The 18,660-nt window shown below is 35.9% G+C and overlaps 1 protein-coding gene across 10 annotated transcripts in view; it reads left to right on the top strand.

Annotated features, from left to right (window-relative positions):
• The window catches only part of ZMYM1 (zinc finger MYM-type containing 1), a 29,035-nt gene extending 17,171 nt beyond the window's left edge, over window positions 1–11,864 (top strand). For 6 of the 10 annotated variants that reach the window (XM_027109149.1, XM_027109154.1, XM_027109151.1 and 3 more), the window contains 6 exons: window positions 2,889–3,063; window positions 3,153–3,365; window positions 6,062–6,215; window positions 7,104–7,241; window positions 7,421–7,455; window positions 7,810–11,861. In XM_027109149.1, the coding sequence (XP_026964950.1) occupies window positions 2,889–3,063; window positions 3,153–3,365; window positions 6,062–6,215; window positions 7,104–7,241; window positions 7,421–7,455; window positions 7,810–10,116 (3,022 nt within the window). In that variant the 3' untranslated portion in view covers window positions 10,117–11,861. Of the gene's footprint in view, window positions 1–2,888; window positions 3,064–3,152; window positions 3,366–6,061; window positions 6,216–7,103; window positions 7,242–7,420; window positions 7,456–7,809 lie in introns of all 10 variants that reach the window. The other 4 variants (XM_027109159.1, XM_027109158.1, XM_027109156.1 and 1 more) reach the window with 4 other exon arrangements.
• Window positions 11,865–18,660: the final 6,796 nt, after the last annotated feature.

The raw sequence follows: 18,660 nt of genomic DNA, 5'->3' as shown, positions 1-18,660 counted from the left end.
AGTATTTCATCTGGAAAACTATTATCCTGAAAGATTGATATTCTGAGGGATCTAGGTAGCCAGATATCTTGGTATTTCCTGTAGTAGCAGTTCTCACATTTTCTGGTTTCTGGACCCCTTTACAATCTTAAAAATTTTTGAAGACCCAAAGAACTTTAGTTTATGTAGCTTACATCTACCTATACATATATTGTGTTGGAAATTAAAACTGAGGAATTTTTAACTATTAACTCATTTAAAAGTAATAAACTCTGCATGTTGACCTAATTTTTTTTTTTTGAATAATAGCGTTTTTTAAAATTTAGGAGAAATTTTAAGAAAAATTTAGTGAGCACTGTTTTATTAGTTTTGCAAACTGCTTTACTGTCTGGCCGGGTTCTCATATCTGCTTCTGCATTCACTTGGTTATAAAATGTTGTTTTGGTTGAAGTCTGAAGAAAAGCTGACCTTACAAATAAGTATTTGGAAAAGGGAGGAATGTTTTAAGAGCATTTCATATAATTGTGGAAGTTCTTTGATACTACAATTTTCTTAAAGGATACTACAGTTTCTTAAAGGTTAGTTACAATGTAGAATCTGAAGCCATATCAATGAATTTTTTGTACTGTCACGTTAAAATTTATTGGTCTAGGGCTTCCCTGGTGGCGCAGTGTTTGAGTCCGCCTGCCGATGCAGGGGACACAGGTTTGTGCCCCGGTCTGTGAAGATCCCACATGCCACGGAGCAGCTAGGCCTGTGAGCCATGGCCGCTGAGCCTGCGCGTCCGGAGGCTGTGCTCCGCAACGGGAGAGGCCACAACAGTGAGAGGCCCGCGTACCTCAAAAAAAAAAAAAAAAAAAAATGTATTGGTCTATTTGTACTTTGAATTGTTCTACCCACAACTGATTTTTGCTTCATGCTATCATCATTTGGAAAATATTGATTCCCTGAGGTATGCAGATCTAAATGTCGTGTTTCATTATGCAATATTTTAAAAATCACATTTTAGAAAATATCACTAATCTCACTAAGAAAGTCTACATATTAGGAAGCTATCAAGCTGGAGGTTTTCCAAAATTCTAATTTTCAGTGAAATCTCATATTTTATCATTGGCAATAACTACTGCCAGTTGTTTTCCTTGAGGTAACAGTCTTACTTAATCATTTTTGAGAAAATATCTGCCAGATACCTACTTCTGGTTAATAGTTTCCCTGATAGTCATTCTTTGAAATAAATAGGTATTCCATGAAAAAAGTAGCTAACTCAGTTATTTATTTGTTTGTTTGTTTGTTTATGGCTGCGTTGGGTCTTTGTTGCTGCGCGTGGGCTTTCTCTAGTTGTGGCAAGCAGGGGCTACTCGGGGGCTTCTCTTTGCGGTGGCTTCTCGTTGCGGAGCACGGGCTCTAGGCACTTGGGCTTCAGTAGCTGTGGCATGTGGGTTCTAGAGCACAGGCTCAGTAGTTGTGGCACACAGACTTAGTTGCTCCGTGGCATGTGGGATCTTCCCGAACCAGGGCTCGAACCCTTGTCCCCTACTTTGGCAGTCAGATTCTTAACCACTATGCCACCAGGGAGGTCCCCTAACTCAGGTTTTAACTCTTAACATTCCTACATGAGATTTTCCTTGAAACAACCATCATACTTTGGTGTGCAGGAGAAATAATTTATGCCTACGTCCCATTTCATCTCACAGAATCTTAAAAAGATGTACTGAAGGATTGAGTTTTAATAAAGTAAATAACTTACAACAAATTCATGGTTGTGAATAGTGCGAATACTGGTACCTTTTGGCGTCACTGCCTTGATTTATGCTAAATAAGGCTCTGGCAGTTTTACCCACCATCGCTTTTTTTTTTCCTCCCTATTTATTGAGGTGAAATTCATATAACAAAAACCATTTCAGTACCTTTTAATACATTTACAGTATTGTACAACTACCACCTCTATCTAGTTCCAAAACATTTCTATCATCCCAAAGTAAAATGCCTTATCTGTTAAGGAGTTTCTCCCCATTCCCCTATCTTCACTCCCCTCAACCCCTGGCAACCACCAATCTGCATTCTATCTATGGATTTATCTATTATGAATATTTTATATAGACGGAATCACAACTTGTGACCTTTTATGTCTGGCTTCTTTCCCTTAGCATAGTGTTTTCAAGATTCATTCATGTTGTGGCATGTGTATCAGTACTTCATTCTTTTTTTTTATAGCCGAATAATATACCACAATTTGTTTATCCGTTCATTTGTTGATGAACATTTAGGCTGTTGCTATCTGTTGTAACTGTTAGGAACCCTTGTGTATATGTACTTTTTTGAGTACTTTTTTTCAGTTTTTTGGCATATATACCTAGGAGTGGAATTGCAGGGGCCCACCGTTGCTTTTGCACCATCCGTTCAAATGTCAACACAGTGAAAAAGGCAAATAACATGTTAATATTATGAAAATAGTTTTGATCCTGTGGACCTCCTGAAAGTATCTGGAGAATCCCCAGGAATTTGTAGATCAAACTTCTAAATCCTCTGTCTTGTAGATTCCAAAGTTTGTCAGGTATGAATATGTGATTTCTCATCATCACTCTATAATCACTAGCACCAACTAATACAGGCAAGGTAATCCTCAAACTGTACTATCAGATGTGTTTATAATCCTTAACGTTATAGATGAAGAAATTAACATTTAGGGAATATAAATGACTTAATCACTGTTACTTAATGTAAGTGATAGAACTAGGTACCAAATTCAGGTTTTCTTATTTCAAGGCTGATGTTCCTACTATTTCACAGTTCTTCAGGTAAATGAAACAACAGGGGAGAGGGTTATTTAAGGGAGTGATTTAGCTTATGAAAAGAAAGAAATAATTGTGGTAAAAGAGTTTAATGGTACCCTTGTTATTTATTTTTAGAGACATTGTAAATCTAAAGGATGTGATCAGTATGCAGCTGGAAGATACTACCACTAGTAAAACTTTTTGCAGCCAATCTTGTCTTTCATCATATGAAGAAAAAAGAAAACCATTTGATACCATATGTACTAATAGCATTCCAGCCAAGTGCAGCATGTGTCAGAAGACTACTGTTGTAAGTTGCAATATTTCTTAACCTTGAGGGACTCTGATTATTCTGCTTAAATATCAGAGTTTTTACTAAGTCTTTTTTTTAAATCCTAGATTCAGTATGAAGTAAAATACCAGAACATGAAACGTAGTCTTTGCAGTAATGCCTGTTTTTCAAAGTTTCACTCTGCTAACAACCTCATCATGAACTGTTGTGAGAACTGTGGAGCTTACTGTTCCACTAGCTCTAGTCTGTTCCATATACTTCACATGGAAGCACAGTCTCATTACTTTAATAGTTCAAAGCGTATTACAGCACATAAGCAGGTATGAATAAAGATCTATTGCATAAAGTGAGGACCACTCCATTTGAATTTGATTGCATAAGACTCAAATGGAAAATGGAAGGTTGAGTTCCTTCCATTAGTTGGCTTGTGAATGTTTCCACTTTAGGAAACTGGCGGTATAGATTTTAGTACCATTGGGAATATTTTTCGTTGGTAAGATGATGAAGGAGATGATATAAAAGACTTCTGACAGTTGTTTTTCACATAACAATTCATGATAAATGCTGCATGGAGATTTTCCTAAAGAATCTCAGGGTGATGATCTTGTCTTGAAGAAAAGGCAATCAGAGGGAAGCTTATTTATAAGTTAGATAGCAAGCATAACAATAGTCTATTGGTCAGTAGGACTCAACCACAGAAATGTTTTTTATTTTTTAATTCCATGTATTTCTTACACCTAAGCAAGGTTAAGATAAATCAAGAATGTCACATGCTTTTTTCTGAATCAGGAGTCCTAGTAGGCAGTAAACCAATGAGAAATAATCCCCTATTTCTGATAGGAGAGCCTTGGATGGGTGGCTCTGAGAGCAGAGAAGCTGACCCTGCTTTGCAGGACTAAGTGAGCTGAACACAATAGTGGTCTGAGCCCCTTTCATGAGGTGGACTGTCCCATGTCTTGCTTGTTCTGGTGACGCTTTGAGACCCAATTGTATCCCTATAAATTCTTCCTTAAAAACAAGCAACTGAAGATGGGAGTCTTAACAAGCCACAGTTCAAATAGGTCATTTGTGAGCCACAGCTTTTCTATGACAGAATGCCCACACCATGAGAGTACCCTGCCTTGGGACCAGAAATGGGAGAACAGAGAGCATAGAACCCTTTGTCTGAAAGCAGTTAATGCCATTCCTTCTTTTCTTTCTTTACCCCTCACACTCAATAAATAGACCTTCTCCTGTTTTTAAGAGCCTGTATTTGAGTACTCAGTTATTCAGCATATGTGATGGGGCACGGCTTATTTGGCTAGATGAGTTAAGAAGCACCACCTAACACTATGCCCTGCTGCATTTAAGATATTGTGTGATTGTGATAATGTAGAAAATCCATATTGTTAGTGAACTGTAATCAAGAATTAGATTCCCCGGCGGTCCAGTGGCTGGGACTCTGCGCTTTTACTGACAAGGGCCTGGGTTCAGTCCCTGGTCAGGGAACTAGGATCCTGCAAGCTGCACAGCGTGGCCAAAAAAAAAAAAAAATTAGTAAAGCACTCAAACTTATGAATCCAAAAATGCAAAAATGGGGTGGCTTTTTATTTTAAAAAGTTGATTGGTATAATTGTAATTATTTTGGCCACATCTTTTTAAAAATTAATTAACTTATTTATTTATTTATTGCTGCGTTGGGTCTTCACTGCCACGTGTGGGCTTTCTCTAGTTACAGTGAGCGGGGGCTACTCACTGCACGTTGTGGTGTGCGGGCTTCTCATTGCGGTGGCTTCTCTTGTTGCGGAGCATGGGCTCTAGGCACGTGGGCTTCAGTAGGTGTGGCACGCAGGCTCAGTAGTTGTGGCGCGTGGGCTTAGTTGCTCTGCAGCATGTGGGATCTTCCCAGACCAGGACTTGAACTGTGTCCCCTGCATTGGCAGGCGGATTCTTAACCACTGCACCACCAGGGAAGCCCCCAAAATTCTTAAAAGTATAAATTTCTGGGTCAACATACAGGGATACTTTAAATATTGATAGATATTAATGTTTTGTGAATCTTCTCAACCACTGTGCCACCAGGGAAGTCCCTGGCCATATCTTCTTACTAGAGTACATTAGTTAAGTATTAGCTTTCCCACATGAGTAATAAATTAGTTATAAATTAATACCACTACTGTTGGTTAATGTAAACATTGGTGAGTTGTTATATTTCGTAAAATATGAAAATTCCTACTAATAAGGGACAAAAATAGTAATTTTCAAAATTACACTCTACTTTTTGTTTCATTGTTCCTTTGCCAATATCCCATTCTTTCCCAGAAAAAGAAAATCTGTGTAAGATTTTCATTTGTCTTTGCACTTTGTGTACCCCTAAAAGCTGTTCCATTTCATCATTGTCGTTAGTGTTAACTTAGTATTAAGTCCAAGAATGATGGCTCCTGTTTCACCCAGAAGAGTACGTGGTGAACCTCCCCATTTTCTATCCTTTTCCTTTGCAAGCTTACTGCTTACAGAATGCACTATGTTCTGTACCTCTTACTGCTTGTGTGCTGCTTTTTTACAACGTGCTTGAATTTTCACCATGAAGTTAGGCTAGCAAAACAGTGTTTCCCACAGCATCTTGTAATGTGTGTTAGGCACCCTTTTTTGGCTCCTCCTTAGCACCAGTAAAAGGCTTTCCTTAGTTGATGCGCAAGTTGGCATTAAAGACAGACCTGTAATTATAAGACTTTTGTTGATTTGTCCAGTTGGCTTTAGTTGCCTGGGATGATGAACATCTTTTATGACCACTTTCTTCACTGCTTGCATATGTATTGTTATAGCTATTAATATACCTGACAAATAATACAAATAGTTACCTAATAGATTGATCAGTTTCCTTCATTTTAGTCATTACAATCTATAAGTGCCTTTTTCCTGTTTTTAAGAAAGTACAAAAATATGACTTCATTGTTATTATAATATTTCAACTAAGCAATGGTTGTGAGCATGTGTCATATACCAGGAATATGAATATTATTTTACTCTCTAACAGAAACCAGCCAAAACACTTACATCTGTTCTTTGCAAATCACTGAAACCCTCAGACGAAATGATTGAGACTACCAATGACTCGGGGAAGACAGAGCTTTTCTGCTCTGTTCATTGTTTCTCTGCTTACAGTAAAGCTAAGATGGAATCATCTACAGGTACTGTTTTTTTTTAGCAGTTACCAGAGATTTAGTAACTGTTGAAGAATATTACTGCTTTCCTTTAATTTATAACCTTGATTCATTTCTAAATTAAACTGACTTAAAAGTCAAAACAATCTAAAACTTGTTTCAAAGAACAGTTTCCAGTATTTTTGCATAAAAGGAAGGCTACTTCATCACCAGAGATTTAATATTTATTTGTAAAGATTGTCATATTAGAATATAGAATCTTCTAGTTAGCCCTGCTTTGTAAAAACAAGGCTATTAGTTACATTTTTCACATGGAGTAGAGCTAGTCGGAAATACTTTGATGTTCACTAATAGAAAGGGACAGAGAATCCAGAGCCAACTGTGTATTCTATCAAAGAGCCTCATATAGGACCAGTGGTGCTAATTTCATAGACGGTGGAATGAATGATTCCCCTGGGGCTTGTGCATCATGCAGACTGGCTTATTATAGAAAGCTCTTTAATACTAGCTTAGACACCAACTCAGCTCCATTCATATTGAGTTTATGAATCCTGGAATGGTTAGAAATGATACCCATTAGGAGATTCTCTAGCAATGTTCTTCATGGGTAATTTCATAGTAAAGATTTGTTTGACAGTTCAAGCAAATAGTATAAAAGGACTGATAAACTGCGTGCAAAGGTAAAAGATATAAAATGATGGGAAATGTAAATTATCTGTTTAATGTTGATATTAATCTTATCCTAAAGAACCTGGATATTCCTGAGCCCTAATAAAAATTACTCCAGTACCCACTAATACTTAAAGCAATTATTGATAGATATTTGCGTTATTTGTTGAAACACTTGTAATTAAACAGTGCTTTCTGACTGATTGATTCTGCCTGGTTTATAAGATATCATTTAATTTTTATCAGTAAATGTTTCCATGGTGCATGATGCTTCAACAGATCTCCTTTCTCCGAAGAAAGATACAACTCCAGTTATAAGCAATATAGTGTCATTGGCAGATACTCATGAAGCCCTGCCCGTCATGAACTCTGATGTATTACAAGGTAAAAATTGATGTGACATTCTTTGACATATACACTGTTTTGCCATACTTGATTAGAATATAGAATCTGTCTTTAAGTTTTCTTTTGGTTGCCTAATATGAAATAAGCAATTATATAGTTAATGATGCTATTTTATAGATTATGGTATAAGATCTAGAATTTATGCTTTATTTTAACAGGTACAGTTTCTTCAGTAACAGCAAATGTTGAGGATGTAAGTTTTATTCTTAATTGTTTTTGCTACTATCTTTTTTAAGCTTTCTTTTTTAAACATATTGTGCATGTGTGTATTTGAGCATATTCATTCCTGATTTGATCATAGAGCTCAAAAATGTAGAGCAATAAACACCTTTTGTTATTCACGTTCAGTTTCCCAAATCTCAAGTTTGACTTGAAATTATTAATAAGAATACTAAGTTATAAATAATTGTTAATGTTTCCCCCTAGTGGAGCTCATACTGTTACTCACCCATTGATTTTTTTTGTTATTAGAATGGATATGTTCAATATTTTAATTGATTATTTGAAAACTGTTCAAAGAAATGTTATTTTGTCATTTTCTCCCAAGATTTCTAAGACTTCACCCAGTGAATCAAGTAATGGTGTTGCTAATAGTAATGTGGAACAGCCAAGCCTTGCACCATCTTCATCAGTACTCAGTCAGCATACAACTGGCTCCAGTATAGAAGTACAAAAAGATCATGTGTCAAACCAAGATGCTACAAACAGTATGAAATCCATGAAAATAAGAGATGGACTACGTCACCCAAAATTTACATCCAAAGTACAAAAAGTTAAAGGTAAATCACGAAGTATTAAAAAATCTTGGTGTTCAAATTTTCAGCAATTAGAAAACAGTATTAAAAAGGATGTGATATTCTGTTATTCGTGTCAGTTGTTCTGCCAAAAAAAATTTAGCTATGGAGGAGAGTCATTTGCAGCCCAAGGAATTTCCAATTGGAAAAAAACTCTGGAAAAATTCAGAAAGCATGAAAAAAGTGAAATGCATTCAAAGTCATTGCAATTTTGGAGGGAATACCAGTTTTGTGATGAAGCCGTTAATGACAGTTTATCTAATCATTCAAAACAGATTGAGGGAAATAAAAAGTACCTAAAGCTTATAATTGAAAATATTTTATTTCTTGGAAAGCAGTGTTTACTCCTAAGAGGAAATGACCAGTCTGTTTCATCTGTGAATAAAGGCAATTTTTTAGAATTGTTAGAAATCCGAGCAAAAGATAAAGGAGAAGAAATATTTCGACTTACGAATTCACAAGTTGACTTCTACAATAGTACACAAATTCAAAATGATATTATTGAAATAATAAAGACTGAAATGTTACAAGATATTGTAAATGAGATCAATGTCTCCTCAGCTTTTTCAATAATATGTGATGAAACAACTGATAGTGCCACTAAAGGGCAATTCTCTATTTGTGTAAGATACCCACAGAAAACATCAAAGGCTATATTAATTAAAGAAAGATTTTTGGGTTTCATAGATGTTGAAGAGATGACTGGGACCAACTTACACAGGAGTATTAAAACTTACCTGCAGCAAATTGGAGTTGATTTGGATAAAATACGAGGCCAGGCCTATGATAGCACCAGTAACTGGAGGGGAAAATTTAATAAAATTGCAGCAGAATTCAAGAAGGAAGAGCCAAGAGCTTTATACCTGCATTGTTATGCACATTTTTTGGATTTGGCGGTGATTAGGTTTTGCAAAGAAGTAAAAGAGCTCCGAAGTGCTCTAAATACTCTCAGTTCTTTGTTCAACACTATTCATGGGGAAATGTCTGTAAATTTTCAAAACATTTATAAGCTAAGTCAAAACAAAACATGCAAAAAACATACATCACAATCATGTTGGACAGTCCACGATCGTACGTTACTATCTGTGATTGAGGGTCTTCCAGAGGTTATTGAAACACTGGAAGTTCTATCAAGCCATTCTTCAAACACAAGTTTAGCTGATGAATTGAGTGATTTGTTGGCATTGGTTTCCAAATTTGAATTTATCTTTTGTTTGAAATTTCTTTATCGAGTACTAAGTGTTACAGGAATTCTTTCCAAAGAGCTTCAAAGTGAAACCATAGACATTTTTTCTTTGTCTTCAAAAATAGAAGCAATTTTGGAATGTTTATCATCTGAAAGAAATGATACTTATTTCAAAACTATCTGGGATGGAGCAGAGGAAGTATGTCAAAAAATAACCTGTAAAGGTTTTGAAGTTGAAAGGCCTTCATTTCAGAAAAGAAGAAAAATTCAGAAAACAATAGATCCTAGCAATTCAGACAGTATGTTTTTTCCTACCTCAACAGAAGAACAATATAAAATTAATATTTATTACCAAGGCTTGGATACTATATTACAAAATTTAAAATTGTGTTTTTCAGAGTTTGATTATTGTAAAATGAAGCAGATTTCAGAACTGTTACTTAAATGGAATGAACCGTTAAATGAAGCAACAGCTAAAGATGTCCAAGAATTTTATAAACTTGATGCAGACATCATCCCAGAACTTAGATTTTATCGGCAATATGCAAAGCTCAACTTTGTCCTAGATTATGATTGCATCAGCTTCAGCAATCTTGGCCATTTGTTTATTCAGCATGGTCTTCACAATAATATTCCTTGCATATCAGTGCTATTATATATTGCTTTGTCTTGGCCAGTTACTTCAGCAAGTGTTGAAAATTCATTTTCTACACTGTCTCGTCTTAAAACATATTTATGTCATACCAGGGGACAAGAAAAGCTTAGTGGCTTAGCCCTAATGGCTGTTGAGCAGGAATTGGTAAATAAACTGATGGAACCTGAAAGACTCAATGGAACTGTGGAAAAGTTTATCCTACAGGTGAAAGAAATATAAAACTTGCTAACTTGAATTTACCTGAAAGAATTTTGTATTTCTGTTGGCTATCAGTTTTTATTTCAGATTTTTGTCTTTTAAGAAAAAAAGTTTTTTCATCAGAACATGTAACATTCATTTGGTTCAAAATTCATGACACAGAATGATATACAGTGAAAAGTTTCCTTCCCTTTTTTAGTACCCAGTTTCCCCTCCCAGAAGTATTAACTGTTTTTTAAATATCCTTCTGGAGATACTTAATCATAAATGTACTGTGCAGTGCACATTGTTCTTCAGCTTGCCGTTTTCACTTAACATGATTTTTTGAGATTGTCCCATATCAGTACATAGAGTTTCTTGATTCTTTTTTTAATAACTGCGTAAGATTTAATTGTATGGATGTACCATAATATATTGGAGCAGTCCCTACTGACAAACATTTTCTTTCCAGTCTCTTACTCTTGCAAATAATGCTGCATTTAATAACCGTGTACATAGGTCATGTTGCACATTAGTGAGTTGCTGTGAGAAAAAATTTTAAACTGAAGTTATTAGGTCAGAAGATTTGTACATTTTTATTTTTCATAGATATTGGCAAATTGCTTTCTATAAGGATTGTATCATTTTATACTCCCACCAACGTGTGAGAGTTCCTATTTCCTCGAATCTTTATAAAGTATTAACAAACATTTTGATCTTTGCCAGTCTGTTGAATAATGATATGTTAATCTCTGTGGAGATTAAATCTCAATAGAATTTTTTATTTTCACTTAAAAATAAGGTTGCGTATCTGCTTGAGCCATTTGTATTTCCTTTTCTGTGAAACCTCATATATTAAACATTAAAACTCTAAATATCGCTGTGGTTTTGGTTGACTTAGCTGGGTGACACAATAGGAATTCCTAATCTACTTTATGAAAATATGACTAATTTTCAAATAATTCTGAAAGAAAGAACTTTCTGTCTTAACACTTTAGAAAAGTTTAGATAACAAGGGAAATGTGTTCCTCAGAGATTTGAAAGAATTTAGTGGTAGATATATCTGAGGCTGGTTTTCTTTTATAACTTGTAATTTTTCTAGAAAGAGCATCTATTTCATTGAGTCCTTCTTTCAAATGAATTTGCTTAGAGTTGTAGAAAGTATTCTCTTAATTTCTTCTATATACCTATACTTGCTTTCTTCATTGATCTTCTATACACATTTTCTTTCTTGATTAGGCCAAAACTAGTGATTTATTTTATTTAGTTGTTTTCCATACACATTCTTAGGTTTATTTATCAATCCTACTCTACTTTTTAATTATGGTTGATTTTTAACATAAAAATAAAAGAACGTAATAATTAACATTTAGTTCTATTAAATCCTAACATTTTGCCATGCTTCAGATTTTTATTTCAGAAATAAAATATTATAGATTGGGTTAAAGCTCCCTTGTAAATCTTTTCCTGATAATATTTCTGTTTTTCCATAGAGGCAATGATTATTTGGTGTGCATCATTCCATGCTTATATAATTTTATACTTAATACATAGCCTTGTTGCACATGATTGTAAACTTTATATAAAACTTTAAGTTGCATTGTGCTTATCTTTCTGCAATTTGCTTTCTTTCACTCAGTGTTGTTTGAGATTTATATGTGGATTTCTAGTTTGTTTATTCTAATTGCTGAATACCATTCCATTATATGAGTATACAAGTTCATCCTTTATTTATTTATTTATTTATTTTGTGTGCGCGCTGAAATTTTTTTTTTTAACATCTTTATTGGAGTATAATTGCTTTACAGTGGTGTGTTTCTTTTGTATAACAAAGTAAATCAGCTATACATATACATATATCCCCGTATCTCCTCCCTCTTGTGTCTCCCTCCCACCCTCTCTATCCCACTCCTCTAGGGTGGACATCCTTTATTTAAATGGATATTTTATATGTCTGATTTTGCATTTTTATAATATTCCAGTGATCCTTTTTTTTATATAGTATGCACATTGAACAAATATTTATTGAGCAAGTACAATATACTAGATGCTATTCTAGCTGCTGGATATCCAGCAGAGAATAAAATAAGGCCTTGACTCCAATGAAACTTGGCTTTCTAATGTGGAAATCCAAGAAAGATATTAGAAGAGGTTGCTTACCAACTGTTCATGTAGATAGATAGATGATAATACAGAAAAGAATATTTGTTGCTTCATAGCATAAAAGATGAGGCTTTGCGAGCTGTGGCCACCTGAGGCTTTACCCTACTGGCCCACAAGTTGGGAAGGTCTGTTCTAAGGTACTTACTTAGAGGTGGACTTGATGGGCCAAGGCTATGTGCATCTTCCACTTTACTTAGACTTATCAGTTATACCATTTTTCTACTCCCACCCACAATATCTGTGTCTGTTGTTCCACATCCTTGCCAACATTTAATATGGTCATTTTACTCTCTTTAAAAAATACATTGATTTCTACTTTAATAGAAGGCAGTTAATCTTTAGTATTCAATGCTTATTGCTTACATTTTCATTCTTTTCTGTTTGGTAATGAAAGTGCTTAACACTATGAACTTTCCTCTGAAGTGACATTTGCCTACCATGTGTTCTTCTCATTTTCATTATTTTCTAGCTATTCGCATTTGTGATTTCTATCTTACTGTGGAAGCAAGAGTTAATTTCAAGAGGTAGGGTGGGTTTTTTCCCTTTTTTTTTTTACTTTTTTAATAGTCTACTATAAAGCCAGTAAAATAAGAGCTAGACCTGAAAAAGAAAAAAAGGATAACTACAGTAATTAAAACAGCTTTCCTGGGAATTCCCTGGTGGTCCAGTGGTTAGCATTCAGTGCTTCCACTGCTGGGGGCCTGGGTTCAATCCCTGGTCGGGGAACTAAGATCCTGCAAGTGTGGCCAAAAAAAAAAAAAACACACCAGCTTTCTTTGTTGAATACCTACTATGTAACCTAGTACTTTTCGCAGTGCTTTATGTTATTTCACTTCTCACAACCTATTATTTTATGGGAGAAACTAAGACACAGAGGTTAAAGATCACATAATTAGTAAACAGTGAATCTAGGATTTGTACCCAGGCAGTGTGACTCCATAGCTCATGCTTCTAATCACTGTGCTCTACTACCTTTTATATAAACTGTTATCACAGATATTCCTAAATAAAAAATTAACTACCAGAAGTACATTGAAGAATAGAAGATGACAGAAATAGCAGTGTATTTTTTTAATCTCCCAAATCCCTTCATAAAAGCAAAATCCCATGCATGGCATCTATAGCAAGTCTTGGTGACAAGGTATCCCCACAATCCCAAAATAAAATTAGATAGTGACAAACTCAAAAGCAACTGTAAAACCTGAGTAGTGCCATTTATGTGTATGGAAGGTCATGGATGAAGATCAGTGGGACGTCTGATGGCCTTGAGAATAGATCTCCCAAATCAACAGGTTTCCACTGGAAAACATGGCTGGCCAATTTGAAAACTGCAGCCAAAAAGTGACCTGGAGATGCCAATTTGCAGGTGAGTTAAGGGGACTGTGCTAAATTCCAAATTTGTTGGAGTAATCTAGGTCCTTATGGGCTCTTGAAACTAACAAATGTAAGCTTCATTCCAAAACAGAACCCTTTCAAGGAGAAACTGCTGGCTGTATACACCAAATTCTGCAGGACAGGGACAATAGGGTCAAAGGAAAGACAATGTATAGTGTGAAGTGAGGGAGAGGCAAAGGAAGCAGGTCTCAGAACTAGGTCATTTATTTTAGTCACTTTGTGAAAATAATAGTATTTCATGAACCTTGAAGACGGAAAAGTTAATTCTGTCTCAAAAGTACAGGTAAATGTTTCACTTAAAACTTAGCAACAAAAAAAAAAAAAAAAAACTTAGCAACAGAAAAGAATTGTGAAATATACAAAATTATAAGAATAAAAAACAGTAAATCCTTACAAAACAAAAACCTGTTTCAAACCAAGCTAAAAGAAATTAAATGATAAAAGCTATAAAAGAACTATAAACAAGAATTAGAAAAACTCAGATGAGTGGATAAAAAGAAAGGTTTAAAAAGATAAATGACAAGAATTCAGGAAAGCATTAGAAATTAAAAGAAATAAAAGTCACTGTAAAAGTGAAAACTAATCTAGAAGGAACTCAAAAGTGAATAAACAATGGATAATCCCTAAGAGAAATAGAGGGTGGAAATAGAAAGAAGGAAAGTGTTTTAAATCAAGAGAAGAGTGATATCACATATTGAAAACCTGATATCCATATAAGTAGAGTCTGCAAAGAAATCCAAAGCAATGGGAAAGAGCAAATACTAAAAACTATGTGCCAGTTATTATGCTATTTTCTATGCACCCACCCCTCTATACTCGGCTTTGTGGTGATCATTTCTGCTTTAGCAGGATTTATGTTAGCCTCTGCCAATAGGAGTCACTAGAGGGAGACTGCAAGTCTGAAGGAAAGGATTTGTTCCATCCTGTCTACTTTCTGTGAGCTTTATGTCTGCTTGTGGTTCTTGTGAGCATTATGCCAGCAATGCTGTCTTCATCCAGCACTTCCTTCCCTAGCAGCAGCTGAATCTGGTTGCAGTTTCTATTACACTTGCAGAAGCCTTATCGTCATGCTTCCTTCTGACAGAGACACTTGCAGCCCCTCTTCAGGGATCTAGGTCTTAGGCCCAAGCTCAGAGACCAGCACCAGCATCATCCCTCCTCAAGAGCTGTAACTTCCAGCTCCATGAGGCCCCTCTAAATTTAAATTCCTATCTCCTTTCTTTGTTCTCTCATCTCAGGATATTAGCTGCTACCTCCATGACATCTTGATGTTCTCTTTATCCTTTCAGTAACTTAGTTAACTTTATACTTAATGTGTTTTTACATTCTCTCTGTTCAGATAACTAGTATGGCTTCTGCTTCCTGACTGAACCCTGGCTGATGCACTGAATTCAAGAGAACTTGCTTGAAATTAGAAAGACTTTATGTATTGAAAAGACACACTGTGCAACTAGGAACACTGACCCAGGATGGTCAGTGCTGAGTAATGGCCTAAAAAAAGAATGAAAAAATTTTTAAAGGGTTTTTTGAAGAAAAAGTCCTTTGAGAGTCCATGCCAAAAAAAAAAAAAAAAAGCAGGTATAGGGAAGGTAAATCCGATTATTTTCACACTTTTCCATAATGACACTCTATGCCAAAAGACAAGTAATATGAACTTACTCAGGATTTTATATCCAACCAAATGGACTTTAAAGCGTAAGAGTCACAGGCTATCATCAATATGCAAATTCATGGAACATTGTTTCCATGACCCCTACCTGAAGAATGTATTAGAATAGGGTTCAGATAACCAGATTGACTGAGAGGCACTGATGTAAAGCATGGTAAAGTTTTGCAAGTATTAAATGATGAATAAAATTAAAATAGTACCTTGTTTAATTAATGCATCTAGGCAATGATCATCATTGGCTGCTAACATCACTAATACAGCCAGACATTGTGTACTTCTAATAGACATATTCACCAGCTGAGATATGCATCCTTCTCAGAGGTCTGAATTTAAGGACTCTTCTTCCAGGCTTCTAAGTATTAATAATTCCAACTTCTCTTTTCTCTCCCAGTCCTAGCAGCTTCCTACAGTTGCTGCTGCTGTAATACCTTAGTGCTCTAGCCTTTCTAGTTCTATAGTTCAAATAACATGTGGTTCCAGTCTCCTGGCTGGACTTTGACTGATATAGCACTACCTATGAAGTAATCTTGCCAAATAATTTGATCTTGAATCTTATCAAGACCCTAGATCTAGCTGCATGTTTACTGGAAATACAGTGGGTCAGAGGAACATATTAAACAACATCAATGGGATTAACCAGCAAAATCCAAATCCTAGGAGACTGCACAGGATAAACAAAAAACTTTAACAAAAACTTACAAGGAAAACATAAGATGGCAGAGAATCCTACAGGTTAAAGAAGTAGAAGTCATGTCAATGAATTGCAGTGTGTAAACCATGTTTAGATCTTTAAGCAACTGTGAACAATGGATATTTGTAATGACGTTGTGGTTATGTGTTTTTTTTTAAGTCACTTTTAGGGACTTCCCTGGTGGTGCAGTAGTTAAGAATCTGCCTGCCGATGCAGGGGACACAGGTTCGAGTCCTGGTCCGGGAAGATCCCACATGCCGCGGAGCAACTAAGCCCGTGCACCACAACTAATGAGCCTGCGTTCTAGAGCCCACAAGCCACAACTACTGAGTCTGCGTGCCACAGCTACTGAAGCCCGCGTGCCTAGAGCCCATGCTCTGCACCAAAGAGAAACCACTGCAATGAGAAGCCAACACACCACAACGAAGAGTAGACCCCTTGCCACAACTAGAGAAAGCCCGGGTGCAGCAACGAAGACCCAACGCAGCCAATAAATAAAAAGTCACTTTTAGACAAAAATACTTCAGGAATTAGTGGATGAAATTACATGAAATCTAGGGCTTCAAAATAATAACGGGAGAGGGGGAGTACTTGAGGGTCAAGATGAAACAAGATTGTCCGTGATTTCATAGTTGTTGAATCTAGGTGATAGGTACATAGGGATTCATTGTATTGTTACTCAGCTTTTTTTTTTGGCTGCCTTGGGTCTTCATTGCTGCGCACGGACTTTCTCTAATTGTGGTGAGCGGGGGCTACTCTTCATTGCGGTGAGCGGGCTTCTCCCTGTAGTGGCTTCTTTTGTTGCGGAGCATGGGGTTTTGGTGCACGGGCCTCAGTAGTTGTGGCTCACAGGCTCTAGAGCACAGGTTTAGTAGTTGTGGCGCACAGGCTTAGCTACTACGCGGCACGTGGCATCTTCCCGGACCAAGGCTCGAACCCGTGTCCCCTTCATTGGCAGGCGGATTCTTAACCACTGCGCCACCAGGGAAGTCCCTGTTACTCAGCTTTTACATATGAAGTTTTCTATTATAAAAAATTTTTTAAGTGATGCACTATTACCCATTGCAGTTCATGTCAAGAATGTAAAGGTGTTTCAATATTAGGAAATTTATTTATGAAATGCAACAAAATATATCAAATTAAGAAAATGATATCAATATATACAATAAAAGCATTGATAAAGCTTTAACTTTTGTGCCTGATTTTTAAAACCTTGGTAAAATTAGAATTAAAGGTTTTTTCTGTTAACAATAAAATGTTGGTAATATATTTATTAATGTGTATGTATAGACCTAGACAATAGTATGTATAACATCATGCTTAAAGGTGAAATATTAGGAGCACTACCACAAAAGTATCAGAAACAAGACATAGATACTATCAACCATCTTATGTAACACTTTTAAATTAAGATATTTTAAGATAAAGTAGCAAGAAATAATACAGAAGGATCTCATATATCGTTCACCCAGCTTCCCCCTATGGTAACATCTTGCATAACTATAATACAGTATCACAACAGGAATTTAAACATTGATACCATCCACTGATCTTATTCAGATTCACCAGTTTTACATGTACTCGTGTACTTGTGTTTACTTTTATGCAGTTTTATCATGTATGGATTTATGTAATCACCACTATAGTCAAGATACGAAACAATTCCACCAACACAATGCTCCCTTGTGATACTTTTATAAGTACACCAACCTTCCTCTCTCCCTTCTATCCCTAACCATTGGCAACTACTAATCTATACTCCATCTCTATAATTTTGTCTTTTCAAGAATGAATGGAATCATAGAGCATATAGCCTTTTGGGACTGCTTTTTTCACTCAGCATAATACCCTTAAAATCTACCCAAGTTGTTAACGTGTCTAAATAGTCCACTCCTGTTTGTCCCTGAATAATGTTATTGATGTACTTGTTTAACAGTTCACTATTTTTTTTTTTTTTACAGTTCACGCTTTGAAGGACATTTGGATTGTTTCCAGTTTTAGACTATTACAAATAAAGCTGCTATGAACATTTGTATACATGATTTTTGTGTAAACATAAATTTTCATTTTTCTAGTCTAAATGCCCAAGGAGTACCATTGCTGGTACAAACAAAAAAAACAAAAAAAAATTGCTGGTATAAAAAAAAAACAACCAAAAAAAATGCCAAACTATTTTCCAAAGTGGCTGTACCATTTTACATTCCACCAGCAATGTATGAGCGATCCAGATTCTCTACATCCCTTGCAACATTTGATGTTGTCACTACTTTTTATTTTAGCCATTCTGATAGGTGTGTAGTTATATCCCACTGGAGATTAGATGATAGATGATGATAGATAGATATAGATATATATACCCCCATTAATTTGCATTTCTCTTAAGGTAATGATGTTGGGGATATTTCCATGTGGTTATTTGCCATCCTCTTTGGTGAAGAAGTTGGCCTCAGCTAGAAATATGGACAGTTCATCCATTATAACAGAAGAAAAAGAATATGTAGGTACAGGGACTTCCCTGGTGGTCCAGTGGGTAAGACTCTGCACTCCTCATGCAGGGGGCTGGGGTTCGATCCCTGGTCAGGGAATTGGATCCCACATGCATGCCGCAACTAAGAGTCCGCATGCTGCAACTATGAGCCCAGATGCCACAACTAAAGATCCTGCATGC

Source organism: Aethalodelphis obliquidens, unplaced genomic scaffold (genome assembly GCF_003676395.1).
Source record: "Aethalodelphis obliquidens isolate GAN/ISIS:26980383/991018 unplaced genomic scaffold, ASM367639v1 scaffold9, whole genome shotgun sequence".
Lineage (NCBI taxonomy): Eukaryota > Metazoa > Chordata > Mammalia > Artiodactyla > Delphinidae > Aethalodelphis > Aethalodelphis obliquidens.
This window is presented reverse-complemented; position numbering and strand designations above follow the sequence as displayed.